The sequence below is a fragment of the Microchirus variegatus genome, assembly GCF_963457635.1.
Source record: "Microchirus variegatus genome assembly, chromosome: 9".
In the NCBI taxonomy this organism is placed as follows: Eukaryota; Metazoa; Chordata; class Actinopteri; order Pleuronectiformes; family Soleidae; genus Microchirus; species Microchirus variegatus.
In genome coordinates this window covers 25793048-25814797 of record NC_139810.1, presented here as the reverse complement: position 1 = coordinate 25814797, position 21750 = coordinate 25793048, and the positions used below count along the sequence as shown (strand labels likewise).

Below are 21750 nucleotides of genomic sequence, written 5' to 3'. Positions count from 1 at the left end.
GCCAACCCATGAGAGTGCAGGAGAGGGGGAGTTTGCAGGGGTGTGGCAGGAGGGAGGTGGTGGAGGAGGTGGAGGAGGAGGAGGAGGAGGAGGTGTAGGGAGCAGACAGGCAAAAGTTCACCCACAGCAGGCAAGCTGGTCATCTGAGGTGGGGAGCTCAACCCGTCGCCAGACTAGATATCTCTGTCAGTTAAAGAAAACATCAGGAGTGTTGATTTTGGACAGTTTGTGTACACTCTATTCATGAGATAGGAATATATTTGAAGTTCCCATTCTCTCCACAGCCAGACTCCTTTACCTTTCCCATCTTCTTTCACTCTCCTTTCATAACTTTCCATCCTATTGTTTCCAGACAGCTCTCTGAGATTCAGGTCTGTTAGAGTAAAGCTCAGCTGGCTCCACATGCACAGACTGACATTTTCTGAGATCCTTTTTCCAGTTCTGGCTTTGGGGGATTCCTTACTGTAAATCCACAGGAGCACTTGGTGTATGTTTTTCACTCAACCTTGTTGGTTTTGGGAAACTGATGCTGCTGACTTTATTCTGTCACATAATTGGAGGTTGGAAAAATGGAACTTGCTGCTCACTTGAATAAGGAAAAAAACTTTTTCTCACCCCTGACATAAGTCGGAGCGTTTACAATGCATGTTTAAAGTCTGATTTTAGTCTGACTAAGACAATCATTTGGTTTTCTTAATGTCATGTTGATCGATCTAGTCTTAGTTGGACTATCGTACCCGTATAATGCGATTCATAGTCCAATATATGCACTATGCAATGATGTTGCTAGAAAAGAACAAGCACAAACAACACAATGGCATCGGTGAGAACGGAAGCAAGGTAGATGACCCACTTTTGGTCTTTTCGCGATAAACCGTTTTTTTTTTTTGTAGTCAGCAGGAAACTGAATCAATACTAGATACAGCGCCACCTATGGAGGCAGAATGACACGTGCACAACCAATAAATCGATTTTTTTCTCCCCTGCATTCATACTCGAACTTGTCAAGTTATCCGGTTGCCTGTCATAGTCAGACTACGGCCTTAGCTTGATTAAGCTGTGCATGTAAATGTGGTTGTCGTTTACATTGTAATGTGAGGAACATGCTTGTTTTTACGTGCTGTGGATTTTGGTTGCAAAACTGCAAGGAACCGCTCGAGGAAACTGGCAACAGGGCTTCGTGTCAACACCATATGCACCTCTCATAATAATACATCCAGGATCCAAACACTTTAAGCTCTTCCCGTTATACTGAAGTTTAGATGGAGACTAAAATGTGGACTGAAACAAAGCATGCATTCGCTTCTATTTTTGAGACACCAGAATCAATTTGCATTTCAGAGACTTCTCCCAGTCTCAACGACAACAACACAACCTATTGTGTTCTTTTCACTGCGTTGGATTATTCTATTTTTGTCTTGGGTTTGATTAATCATGTCTGAGTCTCGTATAATTCTTCTTTTTTTTTTGGTTGTTTTTCTATATAACGATCCACATCTCTCCTGCTTTTGGCTCGCATCAGCTTCATGTCCTTCTTTTGTCGGCCTCTCGTCGTGAGTGGCCAGGGTTCACATATGCCCTTCTGCCAAAATACACCCATTTTTTTTGGTCTTTTCCACAAGGGCAAGCTCAGTCAAATGACTAGTCACTGCTGATTTAGACACTGCCTCACTGAAAGCCCTGTCGAACCCAGCTCTGGGTTCGCCTTCTAATCCTGGCAGATGTCAGTATTTTTGTTTCTATTAAATGGTGAAAGAAGTCTCTTCTCCAGTTCTACTGACCTTTGAGCTGGTCATAATCAATAGATATTTATTGTCCAATGCATTAGGGTTAGGGGTACTATGTGACAATCACCCATCTTGCAAGATTCTATTGCTTCTTTCTAGTGTCTAGAGTCTTTATTTTTAATGTTAAACAAGGACAATATCTACCAGAAGTGTCATAGTCACTGACCTTCTGCATAACAGGACATTAATTGGACTGTGTGCTTGAAGTCATTGTTGGAAAAGTTCAGGTTTTAGTTATTTCAATATGGACTCAAAATTCTAATAAATGGATGTTGTGAACATCAGTAACATCGTCTGGTATCTTTTATTTACTGAAACATTTCATAATTCTCTCCTCATATGTATACGAGAGAGTACCGGCACTGATTTAAGCACCTGTCCTGTCATTGATGCTATCCACGCTACTACGTCTATGCATTCACCTCTGCCGTGATGTGCTGGCCTTCTGCATGTTATAACTGAAGCATAAATTAGTAATCGCTGCTGCTGCTGCTGCAGTCATCATGTCACTTCTGTGAAGCCATTAGTGCAGATGTGTGTGTCAGAGGAGGAGAGCTCAGTGGAGTCTGCTGCAGAAATATTTATAGAGCAGCTCGGTGCGTCTCTTTCCTCTGTCGGAACAGAAAAAAGCAGGCTGCTTTAAGTAAGAGGGACACATCTAAGCTCTCGAGTGGAAATAAAAGCCTCGGCTTATGAACAATAGGCAGAGCTCTGAACACATGTTAGGGAGGGTATTATTGCAGACATTTGAACTCGCGCTGCACCTCAAATGCATTAGGATCGGGTTACTACATATTGCGGGGCGTCGTAAATCCTAAATTATTAGGATGACAATGTACACGTGACGCCAACTGGAAGAGTATAGGGGCTTTTTGTTGGAGGTCATAAAGTTAAGAATGTGCTCAATGCACACTGTGAATCAGGCATTTTTTATTTTATTATTTGGATGTGTTGTTACTGGACAGTGAAGACAGGACATGCAGAAAAGGCAACAGATTTGTTTTGTCGAGGACGAGCGGCTGGGTCTTATGACCCTACTCAGAAAATGTGCACACGTGTTGGACACGTCAATGAAAGGGATCATAAAAGTAAACTTGATGGTTTCCTACCACATGGTACTGTGCTGACAGACTGACACTAAAGCCATTATCTTCAGCAGTTAGTGGTCCATGAAAAAAGAGGGGAAAATAAACTACAATACAACTGTTGTTCTATGGCTTTGAAGAAGATGGCTGTTTACCAATGTAGCTCACAAAGCAAACTGGCTGAAGTTTGCTAATTTGACCAAGGATCCAGGTATTTTGATGTCTATCTTGACCTTTGAAATTGCAAAACTCTTCACTTTCCAAACTCTTCAGTATCTTGTATTACAGCCTGTATACATGCTTGGCTTTTAAGCCCAATTTATGCTCCTGCGTAAAGTGTTGGTTACGCAGAGCCCTCTGCGTCGCTGGAGAGCCTCTCCTTCGTCTCCGGCTGCATGAAATATTTTTAAGTGTCACTCCGTCAAGGGACAATGGCTACGATTGGTCCTCAGGCCGAGATAAAGCTGCTCTGTGCCGGCCACTGTGCGCCCCAAGCGTCCACAGACGCGGAGCTGACGAACTATAAATACGTCATATCTTAATACACAAACCACATGTTTAGATTCTAAATGGCCAATTTCTCACCTCAAATTATCTTAAAACTGCGTTCCGGGACAGAAAAATATTTATTTCAGGTGAGAAACTGCCACTGTTTCAATGCCATTCAGCTGCAACAACAACCACAACAGTATTTCTCTCTTGGACGCCATTGCTCACTGTAGCAAGAAACACAACAACCTTGCGTAGCGACCCCTACTGATCGGGCGGAAAATTGCAGTGCGTATCCGGCATCACGACATAGAACTATGAAGGCTCGAGGGGTCTCAGTGGTTACGCAGTCGGATAATGCATTACGCAGTCGGAGAATGGTACTGTGCCTTTAATGCTGGTTGTAGATTCTTCTGAGTCTGACGAGGTTGTGCTCTTAAAATGCACTCGGTATATTTGGCACAGCATAGCCGGGGTTTCCTCCCTGACCCTGAATCAGTTCACATAGTGGTCTAGAGGAGGAGGAGGAGGGGGATGTGGATGTGGAGAGCTGGGTAGGGCATTATTCACTAAGAATAACCCGAGCTGCTGCTCTGCTCAACATAGCTGAAAGGAATATGCTTGGGGATCCCACCCCAACCCCCCACCTCAAATTAGCCGTTCACGCATGCAATGCAGCCTCAATTGGGACACTAAAGCAATCAATATTATGACAAAAAAATGCAGCCTTTTCTCCAGACAGGAAGCTGCTTTGTCACAATGGAGCCCTCAGACAGACTGGGCCACCCTTTCTGCAACACTTGGCCTCCCCCCTTCCTCCTGCCCGCCCCAACGTCTACATCCACACAAGTAAAACATTCTTTGCAAGGTTTTTGAATTAAGATGACATTAAAGATACTGAGGAGAGAGCAAAATGGCAGATTCAGATATCAAACAGCTTGCTGATTACTGAGGATCACTTGAAGCTAACATCCAGTCTGCTCAACAGCTGAGCTCATTCGTATCCTGGCACCATCATCACCAGAGCGTGCTTACACCACTGCATCACTCAGCAGCTAATTCGCCCGTACCCAGCTGCCTGCTGTCTGATGGTTTAGTCTCCGTACCCCAGCTGGTGGATGTGCTTTAGGGGTCAGTACCTGGACCTAGTGTTGTGCTCTGTCCTCAACATTCCACCTGCCTCATTCCCCCTCCAGGTTATCATGAGTTCAGCTGCATCTCTTTCTGACAAGACTTACCTACTGACGTACTCGTGCTTAATTTACTTAATTTACTTTTTTATTGAAAGTAGTTGGCAACACTGCCGAACAATCCAGACACACAAGAGAAGGACGTCGATACAAACATAGACATACAGAGGTGGGACAAATGACGTCATTGTTTTCCTAAAGTGGCGTATTCGCTGTCTAGATCAGGGTCCTTCAGTCCTGGTCCTGGAGACCCACTGCCCTGCATGTTTTAGAAGTTTCCTTGCTCCAACACACCTGATTCAACTGATCAGGCTTCTGCAGAGCTTGTTGATAAGCTGAACATCTCAATCAGGTCTGTTGGAGCAAGGAAACTTCTAAAACATGCAGGGCAATGGGTCCCCAGGACCAGGATTGAAAAACCCTGGTCTAGATGAAAATGCAAGGCAACACTTTGAGATTTTCCCAATCTTCTGGGACCCAAATAATACAGTTTCAGGTCTCTCCAAACCCTGTTTCAGTGTGGATGGACCCTTAGATTTAGTGATAGCTGAGTTTGTTTGGGGGCGTCTTGACAAAAGGGGTTAAAGGCTCTGAAAAACAGGGGAAAAAGGATGTCAGTTTTTACAAACGACTCTTTCTGTAGCGGTGATGGCTCGATGGTGTGAGCAGGTGTGTTGAATCCCAATGAGGAACAGTTGAGTAGGCTGAAGGGGAAAGGAATAAGGGGAATCCATGCAGGGAGACTGGCAAAACCAAAGCACACCACTAATCCAAACATGATCATGAAGAAATAATAATACAACTACACTCGCACACGTGGTGATGTGCCAGGGAGTTGCGACAAAGTGTGTTTGGTAGGAGATGAAAACAGATGTTCATTAAGACAATATAAGAATACATTTAAATGTGTGTTTTGGTAGCACCGTCAGCAGCCAGGAAACCACAGGAGCTGCAGCTTACTCGGCACAATCTCTATTTTTTACACCAGCGTTTTTACTGCACTGTTCCATGTCCGATAAATGATTCCAGACTGAACCTGCCCATTAACAGGCGCACACACACACGCAGAATAACCTCAACCTGCTCAAATACGTTTCAATCAAACTCCAACAACAACCGATGACTTCACGTGTGTTTCAGTCAGTCAGTGATGGACTAGCATGTGACCTCATCAGTGCTGTTTCCTGATGAGGTTTTAATGAGGCAGCAATGGTCATCTGCTGTCCTGGTAGCCTTGTTGTGAATCATGTCATTATCTACTTAGCTTCCCTGCTCCCTGTGGTGTGAATGAGGGGGTCAACTCACAAACACACTGGGGACCTCTGCGGCCCACTTAGGCGATGGTTGCCGTGGCTACAGGCCTGGGGGCACTGTGTGTGCATCCATTATGGGAAGGAGGCATGTGCAGTGAAACTGGGCAGTGGTGGGGGTGAAGCTTTAGGGCGTGGGGTTGGACGTGAGCAGCTGTAACATGAGCCACAGTTTGCACATGTGGATCATCTGGCTCCATGTTGAGCCTCATTGGTTCAGGAGAAGGATGACAGATGACCCACTGCCATCCTCAGGCTTCGCTGCAAATATATCGATATTTAAGAGAGATGTATGCGATTTCCTATGTTTTGATGTTGTTGCATGAGCATTGGAAGTAATTTTGGGGCAAACTGAAAAGAAAGGTGCTTTAATTATTAAGTGCTGGCTCATTTTAGGTCATATGATCCTTTACTCAGGTGAAATCTAGGGATCCCTTCCAACAGTTTGTCTATGAACTGAACACAGTAACTGAACAGTTTTGTTTTGTTTAACATGATTGGCAAACTTTGCATCGAGCTTTGTTATCGTCTTATAAAGCAGATATCTACTGTATTCATATACCACAGGGACATTCATTTAGATCCTTGTATCTCAACACAGCATATTGGCTTCCAATGACATAGATTATTTTATGCAAAGCCACCAAACAGTCCAATAAACAGAAATGTTATGACCAAGGACAAACATTTAATAGTAAATGTATAATTTGCAAGGTTTTCCAATAAGAGACTTTTTTCTTTCTTTTTTTTAAATCAAAGACAGCTTCTAAAAAGCCCCTGCTTATCTTGTTAAAAAGACGTATGAAATATGATAGGAGAGCACACTAAGCCCTGCATTATCACATTAAAAGGGCCGTTTGAAAAAAAATGACATCAGCAATGAAAACAGCTTCGCTCACTGCAGGATTATCCGCGGGTGTGGTCGACCGAAGGCTGGTCAGAGATCAGCTGAGGTTACAATAACACATGTACACAGGTGGAATAATATATAACATTGATTATTTAGGTAATGTATGTTTCCATTCTGCATGAGTTGGAGCTTTTGACAGATATTTCCTATCTGGAGTATCTCCCCCCCCCCCCCCCCCACACACACACACACTCATGTGAGAGCAGACGTTGTGGGGGTTAAAAAAGTGTGTGGAGAGAGGAGCATGAGCGCTCTGCAGCCTGGCAAGCGAGCGAGCAAGCAGGCGGCTAATCCACCCAAGGCCAGGGAGGGCGGGAAGAGATGAGTTACAAGTTTTATATCCTGCCAGGCATGGCCGATATATGCCACAGATACTCTCATCACAGAGCTCCTCTGTTTGTGTGTGTGTGTGTGCAGAGCTGTGATTTGATATTAATTGGAAAACTACCTTTGTGTGTGTATCAGATCAGTTCAGCTCAGACCTTTATTGTCCCTCAACATCTTTATTGACCCCCACATGTTTGCTTGAAAAGAAAACTGATTACGTGCATCAATTGCACTCGGAATAAAAGAAAACTTCTATCTATTGCACGTTGCCTGAGGTAACCTCCAAGTGTAAAAGGTAGGCTGTTAAATTGGAGGAGATAAAACCCCGGGTCTAGCCCACACCAACTCACCAATTCTCTTTCTTCTTCTCCTAACATATTCCTGCAGGCTGCACAGCGAGACGTTAAATGCCGTCCTCCACAGTTTGAAGTCACCGTGCCCCTCGAAGTATCGACTGCTGGTTTAACGCTGATTCAGCCAAAACGTCCTAAAAAAATCTGATACATTTGAGTATATCTTATATAAAATAAATACATCCAGAATATATTTCATCTTCAATGTAATTGTAGAACAACCGTGGACAAGTCAAATATTTCCCCCTGAAATCTCTTCATTATAACCAACCTGGAATATAATTTACAAGCATAATTTATCTCTGCGCAGATTAATGATATGGAACAACAGATAGAATTTGTACAACAATAAATAAAACTAAAGTTGTAGAAGCATCATATATGTAGGTCAACTATTCCGCCAATGCAGTCATCTCTGTAATTATTATTATTATATGTATATGTAAAAATACACATTTTCTTTCCTAAGCTGCCAAAGAAATAGTATCTTCTATATCTACTTTTTTATGTTATGTTAACCGAAATCTAAATTGCAAAAGCAAAAAGTTTTCATTGAGAATGTGATTGTAGTGTGGGAGGGTGTGTCGTCAATTTATACGTTTGTCAAATTTAGTCTGCAGACACGTGTGTGATAGTTGTTGGAAATATATCAGGGGAGCGTTCATGATCCAAACACAACCTCCTGATGTCAACTGTTGAGAAGCTGCTGGGCGTTTTTTTTTTTTGTTTTTTTTTTAAGGAGTGACATCATCCAGCTGTGAGCCTCTGGGTGTAAATCACACCTCTGGCCCTTGCTTGTGGCTCCACATGCAGCTGGGTGTGGTGGTGACGTTGGCGGTGGTGTTGTCAGTGGGTAGGTGGACCGGGGGGGGTTTTGCTGCTGGATGCGACGTGCAGACTCCCCGTCTGTCACCATTGTTTTGACAGAGCTGAACTGCTCCCGTGACGGCGTCTCAACCACTTAAAGAACACACACAAACTCCCGTCTGTCCCGGCTGCACTAACTCATCTGCCGCTGGCTTTGCGAAAAAAACCACGAGTGTCATGCTTTCGAAAAACAAAAAACATGGGGAGTCACAAGCAGACTGTTGAGTGGCTGTTTTTTCAGTTGAATGGATGACTTTAATGGAATGTCTTTACGGTCATTAGGTTGCTCAAAACCACACAATTCAACACTAAACGTTTCTCTTTCTTTTGTTTTTCCAGGGCAAATATTGATGAGGTGGAAACCGAGGTTGTGGAGATTGAGGCAAAGCTAGATAAGGTAAGACGGCTCTGTGTCTGTGTCTGTGTCTGTGTCTGTGTCTGTGTGACCGAATCAATGCTATACAACGAGATTTTATTGATGCCACACGGTTGGTGTAGTGGTTAGCACTCTTGCCTTTGCAGCAAGAAGACCTGGCTTCAAGCCCCGGTTGGAACAAGCGCTTTTCTGCATGGAGATTACATGTTCTCTCCGTGAGTGCGTGGGTTTTCTCCGAGTTCCGTGTTCCAGTATTATGTGTGGCTTCGTGATGGACTGGTGAACTGTCCAGGGTGCACCCCACCTGTTGCCCTATGTCAGCTGAGATAGGCACAACAGCACCCTCCCGCGACCCTCCTGTGGAGGATAAAGCGGATGGAAGAGGATGGGTGGACGGTTTTAATGACACTGTCTCTAGGATATACCTCGTCTTTTGCCCTATGTCACCTCACATTACAACTAAGTGCTGTTAAAGCGGAACTAGACCAGAAGTTCCTATTAACGCTGTTTTTTTGGTGTGTATCTGCGTCATTACCTTGTTTATGAAGCCCTGACGGTTCGAAACAAACAGTTCAGCCACTGCTGAGAACGTTGTGTTTTATTGTAATCTCGGGGCTCAACGAGATCACTGAAAATCCCGTAATAGTTACGTAAGGGAGGTTCTCCTGAACAACCGATCGTCCTGCTCCGGGCGGGAGTCCGGGCACATCCGGTTGCGTACATTGAACCGCAGAAGAAGAATAACGTCCGTTGTGGAGGTGTTTCACGAGCGACAGTGTCTTCTGACTCTGGGTCTGACTCTGGTTTAAAGTCATAAAAGGGACTGCGGCGGGGAGTCGTGAAGAAGCTATTTTTAAACACTGTTAAAACAATGTTTTGATAATAAGGAGCAGTGCATCCACTGTTCCATAGGGGGGAGCTGCACTTCTGAGAACGGATGTGCTGGATAGTACTGGCCAATCACAAGACTCTGTCTTCTGGGGGTGAAAGTTCACTCTGAAATCTCGCAGCAGAAAAACACCGTCAGAAAAGAGGATTTCTATCGGCTCGTTTACAGCAACTAGGAGGTTTTTGACCATAAAAACAAGTTAATATATGTAAGTAGACCTCCATAACTAACATATATGTGCAACAGGACCACTCTATGTCACCTTTAAACAACTGGGGGTAGGAATCACAGGGTATCTCACAATACGACCCGCGAAACATGGTCCACGATACCAGTGATATCACGATACAATGATTCTGTGATTATCAAGTTAAGAAGTAGCGATACATCATAGTTTCTGTCTGAACTGAAGAAAACGAAATTTAAAAGTGCAGGATTTATTCACAGCATGTAGAACAAAGTGCATAAAGTCTATGTAACACTTTGGCAGAGACAAAACCGTTCAGCTGTGCCAGGCCAAGTCGTTGGTGCATGCTTGATATCTTCTTCAACAAGCCTCGAAGAGTAATGTGCTGATTTGGTTGACATGGAAAGGAAATCTTACTTCATCACCCTTAAGGCACCTGGTGACATCTCTGACAGAGTTGTGGCCAGAACTCTGACGCACCTGAAAGCAGCGCAGGGATGATTATTTGTATGGTTAATGTAACAGTGTGACCTATAAGGTACAGATGTGCCTTTAAACACCGCCGTTTATGTTGGTCCTTAGGATTTCCAAGTCATTCAGCTTCAGTGAAGCTCTCAGCATGATATTAGTCTACTCTCCGTTTAATTGGCACTCAGTTTGAACAGTTCAGCTCTGGGTTTGTTAAAACGTGACGTGGCAGTCGATGTGGATTCACTGCCCTCTCAGAGCATCTAGTCGCTCTGTAATGAAACAGCCAGATGCTTCGCCCTCTAATGTTCGTGTCTCCATCTGTCCATCTTCCGACTTTTAAAAGTGTTGACGTGTCAGGGAGGGACAGGATACTTCTTCTTCTTCATCATCATCTTCTTCTTCTTCTTCTCTTCTTGACATCTACATTGGAAACCCGCACTATCATTATGCTGCTCTAAAAAAAGGATCCTGGTCAGTTTTAATTGGAATATTCAAAATTCTGATTCCAAATAGTTCTCAGGCAGCGTTCTTGAACCGCAGAAGCGAAGCCAGTTCAACAGCGTTTGCGTCACTTTGCGTGAATGATTATTATGATGAAATCCAGCTTCACATGTTAAAATTAGATCATGAAAATGGCAAAAGGAGAAAAGGAAATAGTTAGAAACACATTTCTATGGCGTGTATGATATAGATATCACACTGTTCTCATTATCAAGTGAAGGATTTAAAGGAAAACTTTTGAATGTGCGTCATTCATTTTTGTTTGTATTGATGGCCTTCAGCTATTTCTATGTGCACCAACGGCCAAATTTGAATCACCTTCGTGATCTGTTGACTTTTCACATTGCACAAAAATAAGCTAATTAGCTAGGGGTGTGCCCAGAACTCGATTCACATAAGAATCACGATTCTCATTTACTACGATTCAGAATCGATATAAAATGTCCCAGACTCGATTTATTTATTTTTTTATAAAAAGGCACTATTATTTTTTTTACTTGTGCAATATGTGATAATGCTTTTGTTGTTGGGTTTTTCCACTGGACGCGTTACAGCCGCGGCACGTCTCAGCAGCGTCCCAGAAGCGGCTCGCCGCCCTGCAGCGATATCGATAGGTAGCAGTTCAGTTTTTGCCGTTGCCGCTGTTGAACCGCGTAAATTTCAACAGAGCAGATGGCAACAGACAGGAAGTCCGACACAGAATCAAAGTAAAACACTTCCGCCCCCCCTTTCAAAATAAAACACAATACGCAGGTCATATAGCCTGTCACAACTTCACATCAACATTACGTCGTGACCGGTGCTGCCAGGTAAACAGTCAATTAATCAGAGCGTCTCGGAGAGTCATGATGTACGAGATTGATTGTTGAAGTGGAGAAACATTGTGAAGAGAAGTGTTGTTGTTTCCTTTATACACACAGTTTATCGCGGGATCTCGCGAACTCGCGTCCGTTCGAGATTATCGCGTGAGCTTCCGTAAAATACCACTGGCTCCCAAGGCACCGCGCCGCTGCGCTGTAACGCGCCCGGTGGGGATTGACGCTGGGCAGAGGTTGCAACAGAACCGCTGACGTGCCGCGGCTGTAACGCGTCCAGTGGAAATCCGGGGGGTTAGGCTATGCAACAATTCTTCTAAGCATGGATAAAACTTACTAAATCTGAAAGATGTGTCATTCTGTCTTGCAAAGCACACTGGACTAGATCATCCTTTACACACCTATAGATTGAAGCAGAAATAGTTTTGAATCGAAAATTGATTTTGAATCAAGTCGTAGCCCCAAAAATCGGAATTGAATCTAATCAAATTGTGAGATAGTAAAAGAGTCCCACCCCTATTATAAGCCTAATCCTGTAAAATACTCTAAAATACTCTCCCCGTTACCCTTTGGTCTACAACTGTTACTTTTATGATGAAAACAGCTGGCGACGAGACCAGTTTTCTGACATATTGGCTGATTTGTGTGCCGTTTACTGTCAATGGGATGAACCCACGTTGCTGTTTCCTGCCAGAGTTATGTGATATCAACGCCCAGAGCTCTATAGTATTTGAGCTATTGAGGCATAAATGTGATTTGATTGGTCAGCATCTGTGTTGGTATATTTGCATAATGTCCTTTGGATGGCTGACGCTGAACAACCCACGATGCGGTTCGCCAACTCTGGACACTGCTCCATTCAAAGTGAATGAGAAGCTTGGATCAGAAGTACGTACGTGTGAGTCTATTGTTACTAGTACGTCTGGTTAGCAGATGGGTGGAAGTGGGACTGAAGAACAGAAAAGCCTGGCAGCAGAACACAGGATGTAAAATAACCAGAGATCCATTATTCTTTTTTCCCTCTTGAGAAAAGAAGCAGCTACACAAAGAAGATTTCATGGCAGATATTGCACATTTTTGCTGACAATGGCAGTGGAACAATGTGTTTGTGGTCAACACGGCACCAAACACAACATGCTCAATCATCAGCGCGTTATCAGTCTGGTCCAGGGTGACATTAATAACGTTTGCTGGTTGTCGACATATGGACTCCAGCTGACGACTGTAGCATAGAATACTGCGATGTCACCAAAGGTGGTAACGAGACAACAGACATGCGTCCTTGTCCGTGTGCCACGTGTTATGAGGAATATTGAGAATTTTATGTGAAAACAAAAGCTAAGTGAGAGCAGATTTTTTTAATCACCACAGTTTGAAAAAAAAAAAACATATAATCAGAATCAACATGGGCAGTTTTATTTTGTTTATTTTGTGCTTTTCAGTCTAAAGGACCATTTGTGCAGTATTTCCACTATATTTTTTAAGATTGAAATATCCACTGCTTTAACTCATTCAACTTATGAGTTATTACAGGACGTGGTTTGTAATAGACTTGGACATTTCACAGGTCCAAGCCAAAAGAGAGGGGGGGGGGGAAACGTTTCCACAGGAGAATCTGAACTCGCTCTCCGAGTCGATCTTATCACACAAATATGAAATGGATATGGATATTATAAAAAAAACTGTCAAGTGCTCAGATATATGGGGAAAAAAATGACACTATAAATAATTAAATAAATAGGTGTGTGCAAATAGGCAGGCGATTAAAACTATGGTAAAATAAAATCATTAAATTCCTACAAACAACAGAAGAGTCAATTGTGAGTCAATTGGACACACAATGGTGGGGGAAACACAGGAAGTGAATTTGTGTTGCGTTGCCAAACAGGAAATGGTAAATAATGCTAACAAAACATCTTCTGACTGAGAGATGATGTTTCAATATCACTATCGCAGGCATTTCCACAACAAAAAAATAATAATGACAAGATGCACGCCAAATTCAAAATGGCCTACTTCCTGTTGAGTTGAGGCCTTAGTCCCAATTTACTTTTTTGTTCGTCTTTGGCTGTTACAAGTTCCCACCAAGTTTCGTAAAATTCGGTGCAACTTCATCTTGACTTGCTCCTTACACGTTTCGCCTTAGGGGGGTGCTATAGAGGCGTGGTGCAACGCACGGGTCCAATATCGCATTTTCGGCACACCTGACCTCAATGCAAATTTTCAACACTTTTTATGCAGGTTAATGATCTTGTTTTAATAATGAAGCTGTCGAGCTTCAAACCGATTAATCGATTATCAAAATATTTGACGATTAATAATCGATTAATTGTTCCAGCTCTACTTACAACTGATTCAGCACAAACCGTGAAGAAATATAGGCAAATATACTAACCTTTTTTTCTCCCAATGACATTTTTATTTATACAATTTTAAAATATTGAGCATTTAAAGGTGCATTGTGTAATAAATCTAAAGCAACTGGCCATAAAATCCTCCTAATATGTCACAGAGACTCAGGAATAATGTTCATATAACAAACTGAACTCACCAACAACAACAGTGCAGCCAAAATATTTGCATTAAAAAATTACTTTGCAGACTGCAAATCATGTTTATGTTTTGAAATCATGTTTTGGCATGTGGCGCCACCTACCGCCGTCTACCAATCATTGCAGTCAGTAGAGTCTCAGCTGCAGAGCAACCACGGGTTGTCAGTTACGTCAGAAAACGAAACATAAAAGACCTCTGCATTTTGAATTTGAATGTAGTAACTGTTTTTGACCACATTCTTACATATGGCACCTTTAACTGCCCACAAACATATATATATCAGGCATGATTGACATAGTCCTGTATGGTTACTATGAAATCCACAGTATACTGCATTACCACTATTTATCGCTTTTTTCCCCCCCCTCTATCTCCACAGCTGGTGAAGCTATGCAGTGGGATGATTGAAGCGGGGAAGGCGTACGTGAGCGCCAACAAACTCTTCGTCAATGGCATCCGGGATCTGTCTCAGCAGTGCAAGAAGGACGAGGTGATCTCGGTGAGTTTCCTGATGAGCCTGGAATGATGAGTGTGGAATGAGTCCCAGTCTCTGTTTGATCCATTGTCGCCTTTACTGTGGTTTTTATTGCATTTAATGGAGGGGGGGGGGGGTGTTTTTACAGGGTGTTAGCTCTTAGAGCCCCTGTACTGTGTATATATTATATATATATATATGATGTGAGTAAACCTGATTACGAACACATTAGCTAGTGAGGAGCAGCTCACGTCTGGAAACTTACTTCTGGCTCAGCGTTGCAGCACCAGTGTCTCAGACTCTTTTCTTTGCTGCAGACACTATTAAAAGCCTTCTTGGCTTGAGCTGCATGACTAATTGTGAGTTTCTTATTAAAGTCTTGTTCATATTTGTCGTTTCCATTGAAAACCCTGCAATTACAGTTCCTTTTCCTCTACAAGTTTGAAAGGAAAAAGACTCGTCAGTACACTTCAGTGACATTAACCAGCTTTGACCTCATTTTTTTTTTTTACGATTTTGGTTTTGCTTTGTGACTATTTTTATTGTCAAATGTTAATGCAGCTGTAATAATAAAACATATTTCTTTTATTAAGCAGTTAAAGAACGTTTTATGCTGTTTCGTGTGCAGGTGTTCCTGGAAAAGTGCAGTGAAAGCCTCCAGGAGATCATCAACTACCACATGGTAAGTGAGCCCCGCATTGCACCATACGTTGTCCTCATATGCTCCACGTACACTAGACTGAGACACACCTGCGCAATTATTTCATCCACTGCTGGAACACGAACAGTAACTGGGATGTAAAGTCTCTCTGGGCTCCTAACAGTGTGATATAGAGGGTCAGGTTGGGCTGCAGGTGAACCGATGGATACAAGGCATTGGTTCTGTAGCTGTTAGAGCTGCAACGAACAGTTATTTTCACAATAAATGTCTGTTTCTCGATCATTTGGTCCATAAAATGTTGAAAACTGTTGATCGGTTTTTCTCAAACCTGGAAATGGTGATGTTCTCAAATGTCTTGTTTTGTCCACAAACTTTTCAGTACAGGATCGGGTTGAGTTTTAAGGATTTCTTTGATATATAGAGCAAAGAAACCAGGAAATATTCACATTTAAGAAGCTGAAAAATATAGAAAACACTGAAGCCGATTCATCGATAATCAAATTAGTTTCACTAGTAGCTGTCGGTGAAAGGCTGAGCTGGATCACGCCTGAGACAGGAGGACAAAAATAGGTCAACTCTGTCTTTAGTACAAGATGAATGTTCAGTAAAGATGGTGCCACACGACTGAGGCACCTGTTACAAATTGTGGCTTCTCTAATGGTTAATACATTATTTGTTAATGCTTTATAAATCAGATAAAACAAAGGTATAAGGAAGGCCAAACATGGATATTTTTTAAGATAATAACAAAGTTATTAATGGTGAACATGTCGGTTTTGCAATTCTACATGTTGACGAGCCCTAAAGGAAGGATTTTAATGATCCTGTGTTTGGTTGATGCTTTAGCTTTGTTTGACGTTGTTAGTGTAATTTACAGTGGTCAAATCCTCATCCCAGACACTCAGCTGAGCTTGTGTTTCACATCTGTGTCATTTCCTTTCCCGCCTCGGAGGCTCCTCGCCCCCCCCTGCCCCCATCGTGCTCCTCCAAGACCCCTTTGAAGCCCATTAGCTTCAACCCCTCGCATGCTGATGATGCAGTTAAATGCAGTGTGTGTGTGCGTGTGTGTGTGTACTGTGGGGGTCACATTCCTTTTTTTTTTGAAGCTGCAACAAAGATGTGTCTTTACAAATCAGCCTGCACCTCCTCCCCATTCACTCCCCAGTCTATTGGCACAAGGAGTTTAGCAGCACAAGTGGAAGCTTAGTGGCTCGGTGTTGATCAGGCGAGTGTGAATTAGCTTGAGTTGTTGGACAGTCGTGGCAGGGTACAGTATATATATATATCTATGTGTGTGACTGTTGATAGCTAGAGTGGATATCGTGTAAGAGCCATGTTGTGATGTGTCACAGCTGAAATTATAGACACGATCACAGACGGGCAGGATAACAGCTATTAACCTTTGACGCAAGGGTTGGGGAAAAGAAATGGAAGAAATCGACATAAAATGGTGACTTTTATATATGATACAGATACTGATTCTTGCCTGATGAACAGAAACAACTAAAAGTAGCAGTTGCTGATTTACTTATTGGGAGATCTGTTAATTATCTGGTTTAGAAAATACATTTTTCTCTTATTTGTGCCGTGTCCTGTTTTGAGCACAAGCTCAATGAGGGTTAGGGTTTGGTATTTAGAGTTAAAAAACACATTATTTTCTTTATTTTATCTTATTAGCAGTGGCAGATAAATATAGCAGTTAACTTCAAGGTTAGCTCATTGTCAGACCGACTGACTGTCATGTGATCTGCATTGATTATATAGAGGTGCAAAACTGCTGTATACAAACAAACAACAAAAGTATTCTTTCTGTTAGCAGTGGCCCAGTGATGTTGTTTTTGATTCGTTGTTGGTGTTTTCCCTCATAAAAATACAATTAAAGACTAAAATCTAAATTTTTTTATTATTATTATTAATAAATTAAAGGCGCCATATGTAAGAATGTGGCCAGAATGTGGTTACTGCACTCAAGTTCAAAATAATTAGGTCTTTTAGGTTTCGTTTTCTCCGCCATTGTAGCTCTCTACTGACTGCAATGATTGGTAGATGGCGGTAGGTGGCGCCACATGCCAAAACATGATTTCAAAACATAAACATGATTTGCAGTCTGCAAAAGATTTTTTTTAATGCAAATATTTTGGCTGTACTGTTGTTGTTGGTGAGTTCAGTTTGTTATATGAACATTATTCCTGAGTCTCTGTGACATATTAGGAGGATTTTAGCACCAGTTGCTTTACATTTATTACATAATGTACCTTTAACTAAAGCCTTTATTTATCACCTTACCTTTACAGTATAACCTTAATTCATATTCGTATGACTAACATGCTTCACAGTCTTAACGCAGTCACAATCCTGGTAGTTTTAGGGTTACACGGTGCGTCTCTGAGCTTCATCAGAGTCGGCATTGACAGATTCCCCTTTCAGTCTTTACAGAGACCACAACACAGCGTGCTTTGGCCTGCGACCAGCTGGCCTCCTCCACTGTAAGCTCAGCTGGGGTTTCAGCCTCCTGCTAGCCCCTCTCTCCTCTTCCCTCCAGTCCATTAGAGCCAAGACTCTGACTGGACATCAATATGATCGGCCCTCAAAGGTTTTCTTTGTGGCTTTGATGTAAAATCAGAATGGAGGAGGAGGAGGAGGATGCAAAGGCGGCGTAAGAAGAACAGCGCAAGATTCGGGCAATGAGAGAGATTCCCCTGAGGTTAAAGATTAAATGGAAATGTTCTTGCGACCTTAACGCAGCCTCGTGAGCCTCGTGATCTCGTCTTCCTGTTGACATCGTGTTTGTCTTTCAATAAAAGGCGGGACGAGCGATTAACTGTGCCGCTTTCCGCGTATCCGAGTGAGTCGAGCAGCGCTGGGTGAATGAATAAGACATGACGACGGTCATGTCTGCTATACTTTTGACAGATGTCCCGCTGTGTGCATGCTCTGCTGTGCCGCGTGACACGTGTGCTCACTCTATGTGTCAGACGCTTTAAGAATATGAAATGGGACGGTGCCGTGTGTTCCTCGTCTTAAGCCCAATTTATACTCCTGCGTAAAGTGCTCTGCGTCGACGCAGAGACTCTGCGTCGACGCAGAGCCTGTCGAAGAACCTCTGCGTCGTCTCCGACTGCACGGAATATTTTTTAAGTGTCCGTCACTCCGTCAAGGGACGACGGAGACGGCAAGAGCTGCGATTGGTCGTCAGGACAGGCCGAGCGAAGCTGCTCTGTGCCGGCTCACAGTGCGCACCCGAGCGTCCACAGAGGCGGAGCTGATCCCCGCCGAGAACGTCACTGCCAAACTATAGATACGTCATATCTTAATATCATATCTAAAACACAGCACATATTTAGACTCTAAATGGCTAATTTCTCGCCTCAAATGATCTTAAAACTGCGTTCCGTGACACAGAAAAGTGAGAAACGGCCACTGTTTCAACAACAACAGTCTTTCTCTCTCTTCCTCTCTCGACGCCATTGCTCACAGTAGCCAGAAGCACAACAACCTTGCGCAGCGACCCCTACTGATCGGAGCGAGAAATTGCAGCACGTGTCCGACACCACGACGCAGAAGTATAAAGGCTCGAGGCGTCTCCGCGGTGACGCAGTCGGATAACGCATACGCAGTCGGAGAAGTATTATGTGGCCTTCAGTCAGAGTGCATTCTCAAAGTGTGTTTAAAGCCCATGAAGGAAACACAAACGGCACATGTGTTTAAGCATTTACTGAGAGGAGCAAAACACGCCAAGAGAAGCGCAAGAGTCTCGGCCCTTTGCTTTCCTGTCCCTTCTCTTTTCCGATTGTTATTGTCTGTTATCAGAACTAAAGAACAAACAGCGTCTGCTTTGTTTTTAATGAATGCTTAAATGCAAGTCTTGCCCTCAGGTTTCACAGTCAAAGAGAGAGTTGTTTACTTTTCCGACGAGCAGAGACATCGGCGGAATCGGGCCAACGCTTTAACAGTTCTGTGTTTAATTCAAGCGTGAAACTCCGTATGAATACTCAATAAATTATTGACCTGTGTTTGACTCCCTGAGCATCCATTAGACATAAGAGGGGAAGCTGACACAGAGAGACAATGTTAGAGACTAACATATGAGCTGCTGCCAACTCTCAACGCACTGAAAACGATGGGATTTACAGAAAACATGTTATGAGTGGATGAATTTGGGTTATTGTTACGAGTGTCCTTGTGCTTTCTCAGCTCTACATAGTGAACGAGTGAGTTCCCCCGTGAGATGCCAGTGTGTCTCTCATTGTGTCTCTTTATATTTAGAAGCCAAACTGGAAAACAAAGGACACAATAGAAATACTTTTGTTTGTTTGCAACAGAACGTCCCACAGATCTAAACACATCATCTACTGCGTGTAAAGTAACTTAATACTCTAACGCTAACACTTAACATTAGGGAACACATATTCACCGTTAACTAGGTGCTTACTAACACATATAAGTCGCATACTAGCCCTTTAATAGTAATCATTAAGCACATATTAACACCTTATTCTACATAACTTAACTTATTTTTATTGACTGGCCTTTGTGTGATGCTGTCTTTATCTCTTTTTTTTAATGATTTTATTGTTTTATCCTTTTATCTCATTTCTTTCTAAGCACCGTAAATCAATGGAAATTTGTTTTATTTATACTGTTCATATGTGTGTATGTATTGTGTGTAAAAGCACTGTGTAAACTGTTGTTTTTAAAGGTGCTACACAAATAAAGGTATTATTATTATTATAATAACCTTATTCTACCTCTATTACAACATGAATTAAGATATTCCTACATAAGGTGTGTTAATACGTGCTTAATATTTACTAATAAAGGGCTAGTATGCTACTTATATGCATGTTAGTAAGCACCTAGTTAATGCTGAATATGTGTTCCCTAATCTTAAGGTTTCATTCATTAGCTGCAAGTTGCTGAAAATCCATCCTTAGCATGTGTTGGAGAAGACTTAAATGTAATGCAACAATTAAAAATAAATGTTGAATAAACTTAAAGGAGACCCATTTTATGCAAAATCAACTTTTTAATCATTTTAATGCTTATATTTGTGACGATGGAGGCACTATGAGTTGGCAAAGTGTGGAAAAAGCATGCGATGTTTACTTGCAGACGAGGGCAATAGTACCCAGAAGAGCAGAAGTCTGCAAAGTGTTCTATTCTTGGCTGCACAGTGCAGCACAGAGTTCTACACAAACTTCCAGCCTCAGAGGATTTACATATCTAGTGGATATATTTTATATGTGACGGCAATGTGCCGGCTAGAGTCGGCATATGATGGCTTTTCCAAACGCTAACTGCTGTTAGCTGCCGGGGCCTCAGTGACGCTGACGTAGTTTCCTGTGTCTCATTTGCATTTAAAGAGACAGGCACTCAAAAGCGAGTGTTCTGAACAGGGCTGTTTTGGCAGCGTGATTGAACTGCTGTGGTGACATGTTCATTAGGACACCAGGGAACTAGGTTCACTTGAAGAAATAGCGTATAATATGTTTATATTAAAAGTCGAGCAGCATTTTTGTTGTGCTTGAAATTGAGCACTAACACTACCCAAGGTTCCAGCAGAAGACGGAGTGTCTGTGTATGGGATATTTTTACTTGAGGACCTGGGAACACGAAGCAGAATTTATGATCAGTCAAGCCTTCTTGGTCTTTCTTGACGCTCTGTGACACTCAGCAGAGATGCTCATAGTGAGTTTGGTGTTTACTCTTTTTCAGATTAAAGTTAACCGCCTTGTTTGTGTCATTAGATGAGTCTGTGTCCTGACATGCCAGTGAAATGAGGAGGGGGGGGGGGGGAATTAAAGCGAGGCAACAGTCAGGAGGACAGTGCTCCATTGTGATGTTTGTGTGCGTTTGTAGCCGTCTCATTCTTGAGCCGTGATGTCATGTCGGTGAAGATGTGCCAGATTTCCCTTTCTTTCTTACAACGCAGCATTTTCCTTGTTTTTTTTTTTTTACCACAGCTCTGATTAAAAAAGTAAATATTATAATAGTCTGATTTACGTCTATAGCCACTATCGGACAGGAAGACTTTAACCTTCACCTTAACTTAGAGACTGTGTTAAATGTACATGTTTGAGTGCAAATATAGTGTAAAGGCAGTGCTTTATATAATATATAATTGTATATGTAGATTGTTTGTCATATGCCTTTGGTTCTCAAACTGTGGTGTGCGTACCACCAGTGGTACGCAAGTTTCCTCTGGTGGTACTTGGAGGAAAATCAGAAATACTGTTCTACTTTTATATACCAAGGTATGTGAAACAAATAACAATAATAACACATTAAATAATAATATTAATATTAATATTAATGAGCGTCACCTCCTGTGAAAAGGCCGTAGCTGACTTTGCTCGGCCTTTTTACACCACTGTATTTTAACGTTGGCGATACTTTTTGAGAGCTCAGTATTTTCTCAGGTATATAAAGTTTGAGAACCGCTGTCGTAGGCTACACTATATCATTGTCTACCTAGTGATTAGTAATTAGATTGTTTTGTGCCTT

The 21750-nt window shown here is 42.4% G+C and overlaps 1 protein-coding gene across 1 annotated transcript in view; it reads left to right on the top strand.

The window, feature by feature from the left end:
• Positions 1–21750, top strand: part of LOC310931406 (arf-GAP with coiled-coil, ANK repeat and PH domain-containing protein 3-like) — a 77423-nt gene that overhangs the window by 25988 nt on the left and 29685 nt on the right. The window contains exons 2-4 of the mRNA XM_083894543.1: positions 8658–8715; positions 14490–14609; positions 15214–15267. Coding sequence (XP_083750669.1) covers positions 8658–8715; positions 14490–14609; positions 15214–15267 — 232 coding nt within the window. The remainder of the gene's footprint in view (positions 1–8657; positions 8716–14489; positions 14610–15213; positions 15268–21750) is intronic.